At 50.7% G+C, this 14,280-nt stretch overlaps 2 protein-coding genes across 2 annotated transcripts in view; one reads left to right on the forward strand and one right to left on the reverse strand.

Moving 5' to 3' along the window:
• Positions 1–2,631, reverse strand: part of CENPT (centromere protein T) — a 35,850-nt gene extending 33,219 nt beyond the window's left edge. The window contains exons 1-2 of the mRNA XM_039503949.1: positions 2,417–2,631; positions 1,752–1,884 (exon numbers count right to left, since the gene is read on the reverse strand). Of these exons, the coding sequence (XP_039359883.1) occupies positions 1,752–1,883 (132 nt within the window). The 5' untranslated portion in view covers position 1,884; positions 2,417–2,631. The remainder of the gene's footprint in view (positions 1–1,751; positions 1,885–2,416) is intronic.
• A 3,993-nt stretch (positions 2,632–6,624) lies between these two features.
• Positions 6,625–9,810, forward strand: THAP11 (THAP domain containing 11). Its single transcript, XM_039503621.1, has 2 exons — positions 6,625–7,067; positions 7,109–9,810. The coding sequence occupies exons 1-2, from the start codon at positions 6,769–6,771 to the stop codon at positions 7,479–7,481; spliced, it is 672 nt and encodes a 223-aa protein (XP_039359555.1). The 5' UTR covers positions 6,625–6,768; the 3' UTR covers positions 7,482–9,810.
• The last annotated feature ends 4,470 nt before the right edge of the window (positions 9,811–14,280 follow it).

A 14,280-nucleotide genomic window follows, 5' to 3' on the forward strand; every position in this document is an offset into this window, starting at 1 on the left:
AACAAACCTGAACCTTAGAAGCAAAAGTGTTAAGGATGTATCTTCTGGTGAGAGTTAATCTAGCTAAAGCCTCCAACCACACAGTTGTATGGAGTGTTTTCCTCAGATCAGAGATCCTAGTATCTATCTCTTTGGTTCCCAAAAAATACTGTCCTCCATTTGCTCTTTAGCAGTGTTTGCATTTCACTTTAGGACTGAAGACAGTCCATCATCATGGTAAATCACTGAAGAGACATAAACAGACATTATGCATGGCTCTAATTATGAATGGGCATCCCAGTTTCATGAGCCACCTCCCCCACATCCCCACCCCCCAAAAAGCCATATCTGAAAAATAAAAGAGCACAACCAAGCTGAACAGCTAAATGAGACCAAAAATGTTGCTCTCCAATCCACATGATGGATTCAAGTATTTTGTTCTCCTTAGCCGTGTGAAATTGGGAAGATCCAGGCAGTAGAACTTACTTTTTTTTTTGTTGAGTTCCTGCCTCTCCAGCATTTACTAGTTAATAATTTACAAAAACCATTGTTTCCTTCTGCTCTGCCATCTGTATGCAGTACCCAGTTGTTATCTCTTGCCTTAGGGTACGTCCGCCGAATCGGTGGGTAGCGATCGATTTTGCGGGGAATCGATATATCGCGTCTCATCTAGATGCGATATATCGATCCCCGAACGCACTCCCGTCAACTCCGGAACTCCACCGGAGCGAGTGGCGGTAGCGGAGTCGACAGGGGAGCCGCGGACATCGATCCCGAGCGGTGAGGACGGGAGGTAAGTCGGGATAAGATACTTCGACTTCAGCTATGGTATTCCCGTAGCTGAAGTTGCGTATCTTACCTCGACACTGCCCCCCAGTGTGGACCAGGCCTTAGACACTGTAAGCTGTTCAGGGCAGGGATCATCTCGTTATGTTTGTACAGGGCCTACCACAGTGGGACCCTGATTTCAGTGTGCTAGCACAGTGGAAATAATAATAATAAGACGACGAAGGGCAGAATATTTGAGAGCAGATCAGCAGAGCAGAGACTGAAGAACTCTGCCCTTACCAAAGAAAGTGATGCAGTAGCATTATCAAGTAGTTGAGTTTTTATTGCTGGAAAAAGAGTATTGCACAATCAGAACTGTGCTTCTATCAGATAATGTATCTTGGAAAGAGAAAAACTGCTTAGCTGGTGTGACTGATCAGTCTCCTACTGAAAAAAACAGAAGAGAGCTGAAAACCCCGTTTCAAATCACCTGTACTCATTTAAACCATTTAACAACTTGCATTAAAAACCAGACAGTCCACCACCTGGCAGGCAAACAGACATGTCTTACAGCTCCAGCATGTGAACTCAGTTATGCTCCATTGCACAGATTCTAAGGCTACAAGGGAGCATTATGATCACCTAGTCTGACCTCCCGTTTAACACAGGCATAGAACTTCCCAGAATTAATTCCTGCTTGAACTAGAGCAGATCCTGTAGAAAGAGATCAAATCTTAATTTAAAAAGTTTCCAATAGTGGAGAATCCACCACTATCTTTGGTAACTTGTTCCAATAATTAATTACCCTCACAGTTAAAAATCTGCACTTTATTTCAACTCTGAATTTGTTTAACTTCTTCCAGACATTGGATTCTGTTATATCTTTGTCTGCTAGACTGAAGATTGCTTTATCACCACATTTTTTGTTTCGATGTAGGTACTTATAGATTCAGAGTCCAGACAATCCCAAGGTGATATCAAAACATCAGAGAAGCAAATGGTACCTTTTGCCCCACAGACTGCCGGACCCTCTCTTTCATTTTATGGCGCAGGGCCATCGAGGGAGATGCTGCCCTGGAGTCCTGATTGACTCTGGTAGAGCTCCTGGTCCTGGGGGAAGCCCTGGTGTCAGGCATGCTGCAAAAACACAAAGCCAAGCACACACTGTTCAGTTAGCAGGGTGGGGACAGACCCACGATGGTGTGGTATCATGGAAGCGCTGCCCCAAAGGGGCTGGGGGGGACACGACTGATGCTGGCTCTACAAGCTACAATAGACAAGGGGAGTAAAAAGCTGGACAGAGCAGTGGGGCACAGCAGAGGGGTCTTTGCCACCGGGCGGGCCCAGGTGCCCCCGCAGAATGCCTCCCACCCCCACAGCTGAGCCTGGGGACAGAGCCCCCTCGTGGGCACTAGTGGTTCCCTCAGAGCCCCCCCCGGGGGGGCACAGGCGGCCCCCTCCCAACAAACATTCCCCTCCGGGGGGGGGTCCTTGGGGCCCCTCCCAACAAACACTCCCCCGGGGGGGCACAGGCGGCCCCCTCCCAACAAACATTCCCCCCCGGGGGGGGCGTCCCCTCCCAACACTCCCCCCGGGGAGCACTGGCGGCCCCCTCCAGCCCCCCCATGGCTGGCCCCTCCGCCCTGGGGACAGCGACCCCGATACCTACTTGCCGGGTTCCTCACACGCCAAGGGGAGGTGCGAAGCTCTGAGTTCGATTCCTTCCGTGCGAGCCCGGCCCTGCCCAACGGCACCGGGCAGCTCTCCCTCCCGCCTACCGATTCAAGCGAAACCTCGCGAGAACTCCCGACCACGCCCACTACTCCTGGGAGTGGTAGTTCCTGCCGCCACACGGTGCCTGCTGGGAGTGGTAGTTCTAGCCGTGCAATAGGGCAGGCTCTCTCTAGCTTTTAGCCTGCCCTTCCCCCACAATGTGACTGGGGAGATGGGTGCAAGGCTGCTTCAAGCATGGACACCTGCCCCCTCCAAGCTGAGCGATTAGGTAGAGCAGGGGAATCACCCACCAGCTTTGGGGGGACCCAGCCTTCTTTGGCCTAGCCTCTCCTGCTGTTCTTCTGGAGTTTATGTCTGTAGTTTGGATCTCTCCACTTGTGTTTGGGGGACCCACAACAGCACCACTACTGAAAGTGCTGACATCTCAGGGGCTCTGAGCCCTACTTCTGCACTTTACACCTGTCTACACTGACTTTTAGACTGGCCTCACACGGATCTCCTATGTGAATAAGTTTGCATGAGTGGCACTTAGAAAACAAATTTGTTTTCTTGTAAATAGAATATATTTGATCTGGGAGAGACAATCACATTCATGCCAATTTTACAAGTTCACTTTGAAGAGTAGAAAGAAAAGGTATGGGAAATCATTGAGGAAGAGGGAGGGAAGTTAATCCATGGGGTCACCATACATCCGAGCCCAGGCGTTTTATGCTAGGACATGGGGATCATCCTAGGTCCAGTGTTTCTCAAAGTTTTGGAAGCTGATCCTTACTTAAGAAAAATTAAACCAACTCCATTGTACTCCTCCTCTGGAACTCCACTGTGTGTTGTTAAAGGTCTACACAGATTAAGGTATGTATCTTCTCCACCTAATCCTTCATTTGCTCCACTTTAGATAATGCCAGTGTGAATCTTCATAATATGATATTTCCTGTCCTTTGTTACATGCTTTATATAACAGTGAAATAAAGCTGTGCAAGTGTTTAAAAAAGAGACATTTAAAGCACATTCCTGGGCATGTGAGTTAGTACTCTTTGAACTGAATCAACCCCCTCAGACCCTTCACTGCTTCCTCACTCACTTCAATATTAATTACACAATTGGCTATTTTGTTTATTACATCTTATGGACTTGCCCCTGCCAGCCTTATGGAATGTGTCTGTCTTTGTCCTCCTCAGTCCAGCACCATTCTCCTTCCCTTTACATAGCAGTAACAATGGATGTGTTTTAGCTTTTTTTGCAATTTCTAATGTGTAGACTAATGTCCTTCCCTCTGTTCCCATTCTTTTTGGCTCTACTTTTCAAAGTTTACTTGTAAAAATGGCATGAGATTTATTCTCGCTCCGGGATAAAACATATTGAATTTATAAGAAAATAGACTTTTTTTTTTCTAACGGCCATCCAGACAAACTTACTCTGAGGTCATGAAGTCAAGGAAGTTTATTTGTGTCTAGTGCATCAACATTACACAGTAAAGATTCTGCTGGCCAAATTCTGCATTCATGACAGCTATCTAATCCCATGGTATTAAAATTCTGCCTGCAGTTATACCTTATATTACTAAGCTTTGAAATTGGGCACAGGTTGTCTTGCAATGATGTTATTTAATATTCTTGTTCACAAAGTGTGAGCCACAAAAGAACACAGCTCTTTTCCATAGTTGTGCTAGCTCTATATCTACGCAAGCAGCCAACCAACATCACCAGACAGGCACTGCAGTGGAACCCCCAAGGCAAGCGGAAAAGAGGCCGCCCAAGAAATACCTGGCGACGCGACCTTCAGGTTGATAGCAAAAAAATGGGCTATACCTGGAACCAGCTAGAGCGAATGGCCCAGGATAGAAGACTATGGAGATCTGTTGTTGGCGGCCCATACCCCGGTTGGGGTGACGGGCATGAATGAATGAATGATGCTAGCTCTATAAGGTTCACTTACGTTACTAAAGCAAGCAGATGTAACTCAGCAAACAGAGCACAGGTCTGTTTAGAAATGATCGAACGGGAATAATGGGTGAAAATGATAAAGAACTATTTTGCAAAGCACAGGATTGTCTGCATTTTCCTATGCTTTATGCTGAGACTATGAAACACTTAGTAGTTTGTTTGTATACCTTCTGTGTTGCTTTGTTAGAGAGATATTCCACTTGCCAACAGCTCCAAGAAACATGGTACTTCCAGAGAAATGTAGTTCTGTTTGGGCAAGGTGTACTTTCTGGGAAACAATCTTATACATGGGTGTGGTGGAAGGCATAGATCTGAACGGACAAGGTATATTGTGGGATTGGGTTGCTCACTGTCTTTGTCCCTGTCAGGGGCGGCTCTAGGAATTTGGCCGCCCCAAGCACGCTGGTCCCGGGGGACCTCTTGCAGACGTGCCTGCGGAGGGTCCGCTGGTCCCGCAGCTCCGGTGGAGCAGAGGTCCACCAGAGCCGCTGGGACCAGCGGACCCTCCGCAGTCATGCCTGCGGGAGGTCCACCGGAGCCACGGCAGCAGCGGACCCTCCGCAGGCACATCTGCGGGAGGTCCACCGGAGCCGCGGGACCAGCGGACCCTCCGCAGTCATGCCTGCGGCAGGTCCACCTGTCCCGTGGCTCCAGTGGACCTCCTGCAGGCATGACTACGGCAGGTCCGCCGGAGCCGCCTGCCGCCCTGCCGGCAAAATGCCACCCCAAGCGCGCGCTTGGCGCACTGGGGTCTGGAGCCGGCCCTCCCTGTGGAGCTCTGCCCAGGGGCGGCTCTAGGAATTTGGCCGCCCCAAGCACGCTGGTCCTGCGGCTCCGGGGGACCTCTTGCAGATGTGCCTGCGGAGGGTCCGCTGGTCCCACGGCTCTGGTGGAGCAGAGGTCCACCAGAGCCGCGGGACCAGCGGATCCTCCGCAGTCATGCCTGCGGCAGGTCCACCTGCCCCGTGGCTCCGGTGGATCTCCCGCAGGCATGACTGCGGAAGGTCCGCCAGAGCCGCCTGCCGGCAAAATGCCGCCCCAAGCGTGCGCTTGGTGCACTGGGGTCTGGAGCCGGCCCTGGCTCTGCCCTGTCCCTGGGAGCAGGATGTTCGGGTGAAGGTGAGGGGGTTTGTAGTGCTACTGTGAGCTAGATTGGCTGGGGCATGAAGAACAGGTGCATTGTGGGTTGTGTAGTTCAGCTGACTTCCTAGCTCCCGCTCAGGAAGGGTCAGGGCTGCAGTGCCTTGTGGGTTATGGACAGAAGTCCTTCGATGCAGTACAACAGGTACACGTTGCATAGAAGCCTGGTGTGTCGTGAGTGCTGTACGTCCAATTTGTTCTGGAATGTTTACGTCCCAGGAATAATCTATCCTATTACTGCAGTATGTGAGTGGCTCACAACGTTTATTTAGCATTCACAGCGGGTGCAACATCATCCCCGTTTTACCGATGGGAAACTGAGGCACAGAGAGCTTGACTGGCATGGCGTCACACAGGGACCCTCAGCAGAGCAGGGACCTCAACTCAGGGCTCCTAAGTTCCAGGCTGGTGCCCCAACCACTGGGCCTGCCTTTCTCTCTAGCACATCTGTACCCGTGATGACACCAGCATTTATCTCCTGTACTTCCACAGCTCCCACCTCAGCGGGCGCGACGCGAGATGGCCGCAGTGCACTGTGGGGCAGGTCGTTTCTGGGCTGTGGGGGCCCGGGGCATTGTGGCTCGGGCAGTCCCTGCCCTCTGCACTGTGGAGCGGGCAATCCCGGCCGGACCCTTCACGGTGGGCGGCAGTTCGGCGCAGTCCCGGCGCTCTGCATTGTGGGGCGCGGAGTCCGGCGCGGTCTAGGCGCGCTGCATTATGGGGCGGCCAGTCCAGGGCGGTGCACTGTGGAGGGGGGCAGGCTCGGCGCGGTGCATTGTGGGGCGGGCAGTCCAGGCGCAGCTTCGGCGCGGTACATTGTGGAAAGGCAGGCTCGGCGCGGTGCATTGTGGGGCGGGCAGTCCGGCACAGGCTCGGCGCGGTTCACTGTGGAGTGCGCAAGCTCGGCGCGCTGCATTGTGGGGCGGTGCACTGCGGAGCGGGCAGGCTCGGCGCGGTGCACTGTGGGGCGGGCAGGCCGGGGCGGTCCCGGCGCGCTGCACTGTGGGGCGGGCAGTCCGGCGCACGCTCGGCGCGGTGCACTGTGGGGCGGGCAGTCCGGCGCGGTCCCGGCGCGCTGCACTGTGGGGCGGGTAGTTCCGGTTCCGCGGCGGCGGGCGGCGCTGGGGCGGCGGGCGCGGCGGCCTTGTGGGAGCTGTAGTCCCTCCTCCCGGGGCGCTCTGGGCCGCGGCCGGCCGGCGGGGCCATGCCGGGCTTCACGTGCTGCGTGCCGGGCTGCTACAACAACTCGCACCGCGACAAGGCGCTGCACTTCTACACCTTCCCCAAGGACGCCGAGCTGCGGCGCCTCTGGCTGAAGAACGTCTCGCGCGCCGGCGTCAGCGGCTGCTTCAGCACCTTCCAGCCCACCACGGGCCACCGCGTGTGCAGCGAGCACTTCCCGGGCGGCCGCAAGTCCTACCTGGTGCGCGTGCCCACCATCTTCCCGCTGCGCGGCGTCAACGAGCGCAAGGGGGCCCGCGCGCGCCGCGCCGCCCCGCCCCGGCGCCCGCCCCGGCGCCCCCCGCGCTGCGGCTGGCCCTGCCCGCCGGCGCGGAGCCGCCGCCCGGCCCGGCCCCGCCCGGCCCCGAGGACGTGAAGCCCATCGACCTGACGGTGCAGGTGGAGCTCGGGGGGCCCGAGGCGCCGGCGCGGCTGGGGGGCGAGGAGGGCGCGGCCGAGGGCGGCCCCGCGGACCACTCGTACTCGCTGTCGTCGGGCACCACGGCCGAGGAGCTGCTGCGCAAGCTGAACGAGCAGCGGGACATCATCGCCCTGCTGCAGGTGAAGATGAAGGAGATGAAGGGCAGCATCCGCCGCCTGCGCCTGGCCGAGGCCCAGCTCCGCGAGGAGATCCGCGAGAAGGACCGGCTGCTGCACGCCGCCAGCGCCGGGGCCCGCAAGCGGCCCGGCCTCTGAGAGCCCGAGATCCCCGGCCTGCGGGGTCCCGGCAGCCCGGCCTGCTGCTCACAGCCCTGGTGCCCGCCCAGGGACAAGCCCCCGCAGCCTGTGCAGGGTCACGTAGGGATAAACTCATTGACCGCGTCATGGGAGCCATCACCGGGGCTCTGTCCTCTCCATCCTGGCTGCGCCAGCTCCACCCACCTGAGCACCACTGGGTACCTGAGTGGGGAGGGGCTGCGGGCTGCTCACTGCATTTCCACGGGTGTCAGTGCCACTGGGCTTCGAATACAGCCAGTGCCCTCTCGGTGCTAAGTCTCCCAGTGCTGCTGGTTCGGATGGGGTTGTCCCTGTGTTGTGACAGCGTTTGCAAAACTTTTCTTTTGCAAAAAGTTACAGGATAACTTTTCTAGAAGGGACCCATGTTACCACTAAGTGGATGTAGGGTGATGAGGATCAGGAACTGAACAAAACTTGGTACAATGTTAACTTGGGTAGCAGTCACGCTACTCCCTGCCAAAGCATGTTTAAAACCATGACTGGTGCAGTGTCCTCCGTAGAAGTGAAAAACAGTGTTCTGTTTGGCCTCCTTAAGCAAAGACATGAGAAAACTTTAGAAGCCCTGTCAGCATGATGCTTCTTCAGTAAATTACTGATGCCGTTAGAGACTGCCATTTCACCTGTGAATGAATCCCTTCAAACTGAAGAGTGCTACTGTATAGTGTAGTCATTGCTCTCTCTTTGCATTACACATGTAGTTGTTACAGATTTACAGATGCCTTGATGCTCTCGACACTGACAAGGATTATTCTGATCTGGTATAATGGCTTCATACCTTGTTCACATTCAGTGGCTACACCTTGTTTCATTGGCTTAAACATTTGACTCCTCAAATGTAACTAACAGGCATATTGGTCTTTAAAACCCTAGCTTTTTCACAAAGACCTGGATTGAAATTTTGGCTTAGATCACAAGTGAAATGAGTTTAGTCTCCAGTGACTCCGCATATCCTTGTTGCTTGCTTGTAATCTACTTGGCGCGACTAGTTTTGCATTAGGAGAGACCTCCAACTGGAATATCCTGGCTCCAGGATTGAGGAGCATTATAACCCATCAGTATGGGATGCTTGCACTGTCTCTGGAACTAGCCAGTGTTAGTCCCCCACATTTCATGGACAATAAAACAAAACTCTCCAGAAAAATTGTGGGGGGAGAGAGAGGTGACACTACCACAGTTTGGACTGAGCATCTGCTTCCAGTAACTTTCAATTATTAAAAAGCCAGTGAAACTGCTAACTCAGTGCCCCGGTGGTCTGATACTCCTGAATGGCTCCATCTTGATGATTATATTTAATGCTTTGCATTTGAACAGTGATACGCTTTAGGAAAGAACAATTCACCAAAAGTGTGCCCTATAATTACATCAGAAAATGCCCAGACTCTGTGTTTCAGCCAAGTTGGGGAGAGGAGGGGGGGAGTTAAATGGACTAACTACAGGTTTGAGATTTTAAGAGCTTTCTCTTGTAATTAGAGTTTATTGCACTCCAGAGTGGATTGGGCTGCAGATTTTACTAGATTTTATACACCTTTTCTAAATGTAAAAATCATCTTTAGTTGGGAAATACTGAAATCTTTGTAACACTGGCTAACTTTTAGCTGGCCAACTGTCCAGTTCATTCTGTCCCCATAGCTGGCATTACTAAATCTGAAGGGTGTGCGGGGCATTTACAGGAGTGTAATATGCCCAACTGCCATTCAGTATCCAGACAGCTAAGCTAGACTTCAGTAGGTGCAGCTGATACTATGATGAGTGGTTCAGTTCTCTTAACTTGTGTATTGACTCAGCTGGTTGACCAGGAACGTGATAGAGATCTATTAATGTACTAAAAATATGTATAATTTCATTTTAATTTATTTTTCCAATCTGATACCTGGCTCAGACTGTAGCTACCTAATGTGCAAACTTCAGTGCAAGTCACAACTGCATCAAGTTTTCATGGGGGAAGGACTGGCAAACATGCTTGCAACACTGTGTTGGATTTAACTCATGTAACATGGTCACTCGATCTCACTTTGATAGCTATACTTCTATCAAGACAATAGGCAGCACAATGTCTTTTTCTCGCATATTGTAAATGAGACTATTTGTGCCTCCTAGCTGCCTGAGAGTGTTTAGAATGCGCGTGTTGTAATAGTTATGGTACTTTTCTACCATTGTAATGCACTTCAGGACGTTCAGCTGTTTGGAGTGCTGGACTGGTTAACTGCTGGACTGTTCCATTTCTCCAGGTTACACTGAGGTGCTAACATGCCTAATTTTAATAAAGTCTATTTTGTTTTGTTATGTTTCCTATTTCAGTGCTGTGTAATGTATAAATGGTGCCCAGAGGGCCTGTCTTTACAATACCAGAGGTCTAGTTCATATTTGCAAAGTGTCCTAATCTAAACCAGAACTTGGCACTGTGCACTTTAATACAGACCGAGGTGACCTTCCAAACATCATGAGTATAACAACTGACTTGCTGAATCTGATCTAATCCTATGTAATGCAGTCTCACCACAATTAGTACTTTCACAGTATGGCATAGGTGAGGTGTCTCGCTGCCTTAGAGACTACTGTAGCCTCATTACTTTTGTGGGAGAAGGTAAGCATTACCTCCAGAGAGGCTGTAAGGAAAGCTGTGAATGGAGTTGGACACCTGCAGCCTCAGTCCTGCACTAAGTTTTTCAAAGTTTATCTATTGTATCTTGACATGTTTCTTTCTCAAATAATTCTAGTGCCTGGAGGACCTTTTGTTACTGATTCCCACTGTTGCAAATATGTATATAGCCAATGTTTTCCAGTTCAAATTAGGTTTCCCCTACATGCACATCTGCCTTCATGCCCTTTGGTTGCACTTACTCTTCTGCTGAGAGTTCAAATACGGCTTCACTGCCACTTCCTAACATACTCAATAGCTGCCTCTCTTACTCATTTGGATTCTGTGTCAGGGGCTGAGGTTGTTGATCATACAGCATGGCCTGTCATATTGAAATTGGGAGTGGTTCTGTTTTCTGGGGACTAGTTTTCAGTACAGGGAGCATAGGAAGAGTCTTGCCACTGCACTGAGAGAAGTTATGTTCACTTACCTGTGCACATTACCCTTTGGTCTCTTAAAATCTGCAATTAAAACCCAATGCTCAATTTTTGTAGAGGATTTTTTCCCCCACAAATTCCTAAACTAGTCCCCTAGAATCTCTTGTAAAGAAGAGTGAAAGAAAGATGCAAAGCTGGCTGTTGCTTTTAGATTTTACCTTATTACATTTAGCTTTCCCTATAACGTCTCCAAAATGAAGGTAAGTGGGCAAGGGTAATGCAGTAGCTCTGTAAAACAGCACCTTAGGCATGGGTTGCTGTATTTCTGTCTCAGTTCAGTGCTAGCAGCAGCTTTCCCTTTGAAAATAAAAGAGGCAAGCGATGCTGGCATAAGCCCAAGTACCTCTTGTGCAGCTACACTTAGGCTAGCAGTGAGAGAGGTCCTGGAGGCTAAAATTAGGCTGCTAAGAAAGGGATTAAAAGTCCTAGACCTCCATGGCAGTAGTCTGAAATGCTTCCAGTTTCTTGCACAGTTAGGCAGAACTGCAGAGTCTCACCGTGGATGAGACAATGGTAGTGGGAGGGTGGGATTTAGGTTAATTAGGAACAGGAATCTTTTAGAAAAGGAGGAGCATATACAGAAGGATGGGCTCCACCTAAACCACAGCAGAACCAGATTGCTAGCACATAAAACTAAAAAGGTTGTAGAGAAGTTTTTACACTAAGGGCTGCGGAAAAGCTTAGCGCTGTGGAGGAGCATGGAGGTCAATCAGACATCTCTTAGGGGACCATTTATTAAAGGGCAATTGCCCACGCCTCTCCCTGAAGACAAGTGCAAGTTGATGCATATTGAAGGAACAATTCTTCAGTTTTGAGGAGTCCCCAGCATAATAGCTGCAATCAGTCTGCTGGGAGCAAGGGAAGTGAATAGGCATCTAGGAACCTGCATCTGTGAATTCACCCATATGGGACAGAAAGCAAAGGCGTAAATCACCAACCACAGCCAGGAGAAAGTACTGCTTTAATCCATCACATTTACAGTTCCAGTGCCCAAACGTCATCTCTGCTATGCTGACCTCTGCTTTTTATTTTGTCTAAAGCCACTTGGGAGCTTGTTCTCAAACCTTGCTTAATCCCATTTTGGCTTTAAAAACAAGTATTGCCCCATGCAGGGATTAGGCTGGGATTAGCTAGCGGGGGAAGAGAGATTACAACACCTCACTTCTAACCACCAACCTCCCAGCCCCTACAGCATTGTTCCCTGCAGGATATTTCTCAGAGCTCTGCCCAAACTAGTTTTCAGTGGGTTTCTCAAATTTCCTCTGCTGGAAATCCTGTTACAGGTTTGCACCCAGTTTCCCTTCCAACCTCCCACCCCCTGGCAGTTTATGAACCTCTGGTTCCTCCTTCAAGAGCACCTGCCTCAGCTCAGTGTCAAGAACTCCTGATACGGTTGGGCACTGGAATCATAGCAGAATCCATGGGACCAAGTAGGGTTGTTGTGCAGGTGTTGGAGACTCCCATGAGAGCTAATGTTATTAGCAGGCACGGGACACCAGACTGTGGGGAGGCAGGTATCAGGGCTGGTGTCATCCTGAGAAGGGCTGTGATGGGGCTAGTGCCTGGGTTGACTGCATTACCTATTGTTCATTTTCTGGAATCTCATTCCTCTTAAATGGTTACTAGCGAGAATAGGTGCTGACTCTGAGTGCTCTGGGGCTGGAGCACCCACGGGAAGCAGCCAAGTCCCTGCCCATCCCCGAGCACACCATGTCCCCACTCTTCTGCCTACCTCCCAGCATTTCCTGCCTGGCATTAGCATGCTGGGAGGTGTGGGGGCAGGCGGTGGTGAAGAGCTGGAACATGGTGTTCTCAGGGGAGGGGGCGGGTAGGGGATCTGGGGCCATGCCTAGAGAGCTTCCTCCATGGCCGCAATCCATGCACTGGGGCAAGTCCCCAAACCAACCTTGTTGTTGGTCTTCCCTGCCCCACAAAGTTCTCCCAACTGCCTCTTCACAGAGCAGGGATGGGTCCCATGCTTCTGCGGGAGCTGGAGGAGTGTTTGTTGAAGGCTGAGCTGCTCCTGCACCTGCAATGAGATCTACAAACAAATTGGGGCGTCTGAGGAGGTCCTTTCCTTCTACCCTTTAGGAATCAATGTTATGGAACAGCATGGATCTGGGGTAGTGGGACTGGAGCTGGAAGTGGCATTGTTGAACCTGTGTGACCCATTCTACCCTGGGCAGAGGAGGAAGAATTAGACTCCCACAGGCCACTCAATTGCTGCATAAGTAGGGAGTGATAGGATGGCTCCAGGCCTTCCCAGAGGCCGGCTAGCTACCACCATGGCCTGCACTGCAGGGTAACTCCATCTGTTTAGCTCTGGAGGCAGCTCTGCTGCCAACTTCTGTTTTCCTTTGGCTCCAGACTCCCTCTGCTGACCACTGTGATGTACTGGACCAGGGGTTGGCAACCTTTCAGAAGTGATGTGCCGAGTCTTCATGTATTCACTCTTATGTAAGGTTTTGCGTGCCAGTAATATATTTTAATGTTTCTAGAAGGTCTCTTTCTATAAGTCTATAATATATAACTAAACTATTGTTGTATGTAAAGTAAATAAGGTTTTAAAAATGTTTAAGAAGCTTCATTTAAAATTAAATTAAAATGCAGAGCCCCCCCAGACCAGTGGCCAGAACCCGGGCAGTGAGAGTGCCACTGAAAATCAGCTTGCATGCCACCTTAGGCACGCGTGCCATAGGTTGCCTACCCCTGTACTGGACCATCAGCCCCAGTGCATTGCTTTTGGTCAGTGAGTGCCTCCACTCCTCTGCTGTCCCTGAGAACCTTCCTTCCAAATCCTCTACAGGGGAAATGTCAGCATTTTGCTGAAAATGAGGAAAACTCTGCTTTGGGCCCTTTGTCAGAGCAGCCCCAGGAGCCTGCATGTAAAGCTGCCCTCAGATCTGCACCAGCTGCAGTGAGCTCAGCCTGCTCTCAAGGGCTTACTCAGCTGGCTTTTCAGAGCTCAGCCATGGAGCAAGCACAATCCTCCTTTCCAGCAAGGTCAGTTCTATGGTGGCCCTGCCTAGACAGCATCCAGGCTGTGATCTCCATTGCCTTGGCTTTCCCCTGCCCCCACCTCACTTCCATCCAGGCCACGTACACCAGACAGACTAACTCGCATTAATCCAAAGTCTCACCATTGAGGCTCTCCTGCAGGGGAGATTTCTCTGGGTTTTGCTGCATCAGACAGATGCAGGAGTTTCCACAAGGGAGATGGCCTTGATTCATGAGAATTCTGTACAGTTGAGAGTTGATGAGACAGTTAAATCCAAAGCAGACTGCGAAGAGTTACAAAGGGATCTCACAAAACTGGGTGACTGGGCAAGAAAATGGGAGATGAAATTCATTGTTGATAAATGCAAAGTAATGCACATTGGGAAACATAAACCCAACTATACATACAAAACGATAGGGTCTAAGTTAACTTTTACTGCTCAAGAAAAAGATCTTGGAGCCATTGTGGATAGTTCTCTGAAAAATCCAGTCAATGTGCAGCAGCAGTCCAAAAAATCTAACAATATTAGGAACGATTAGGAAAGGGATAGATAACTAAGACAGAAAATATCATAATGCCACTATATAAACCCATGATATGCTCACACCTTTAATACTGTGTGTGGTTCTAGCCACCCCATCTCAAAAAAAGATATTAGAATTGGAAATAGTAAGGGCAACAAAA

The sequence above is a fragment of the Mauremys reevesii genome, linkage group 16 (genome assembly GCF_016161935.1).
Source record: "Mauremys reevesii isolate NIE-2019 linkage group 16, ASM1616193v1, whole genome shotgun sequence".
In the NCBI taxonomy this organism is placed as follows: Eukaryota; Metazoa; Chordata; order Testudines; family Geoemydidae; genus Mauremys; species Mauremys reevesii.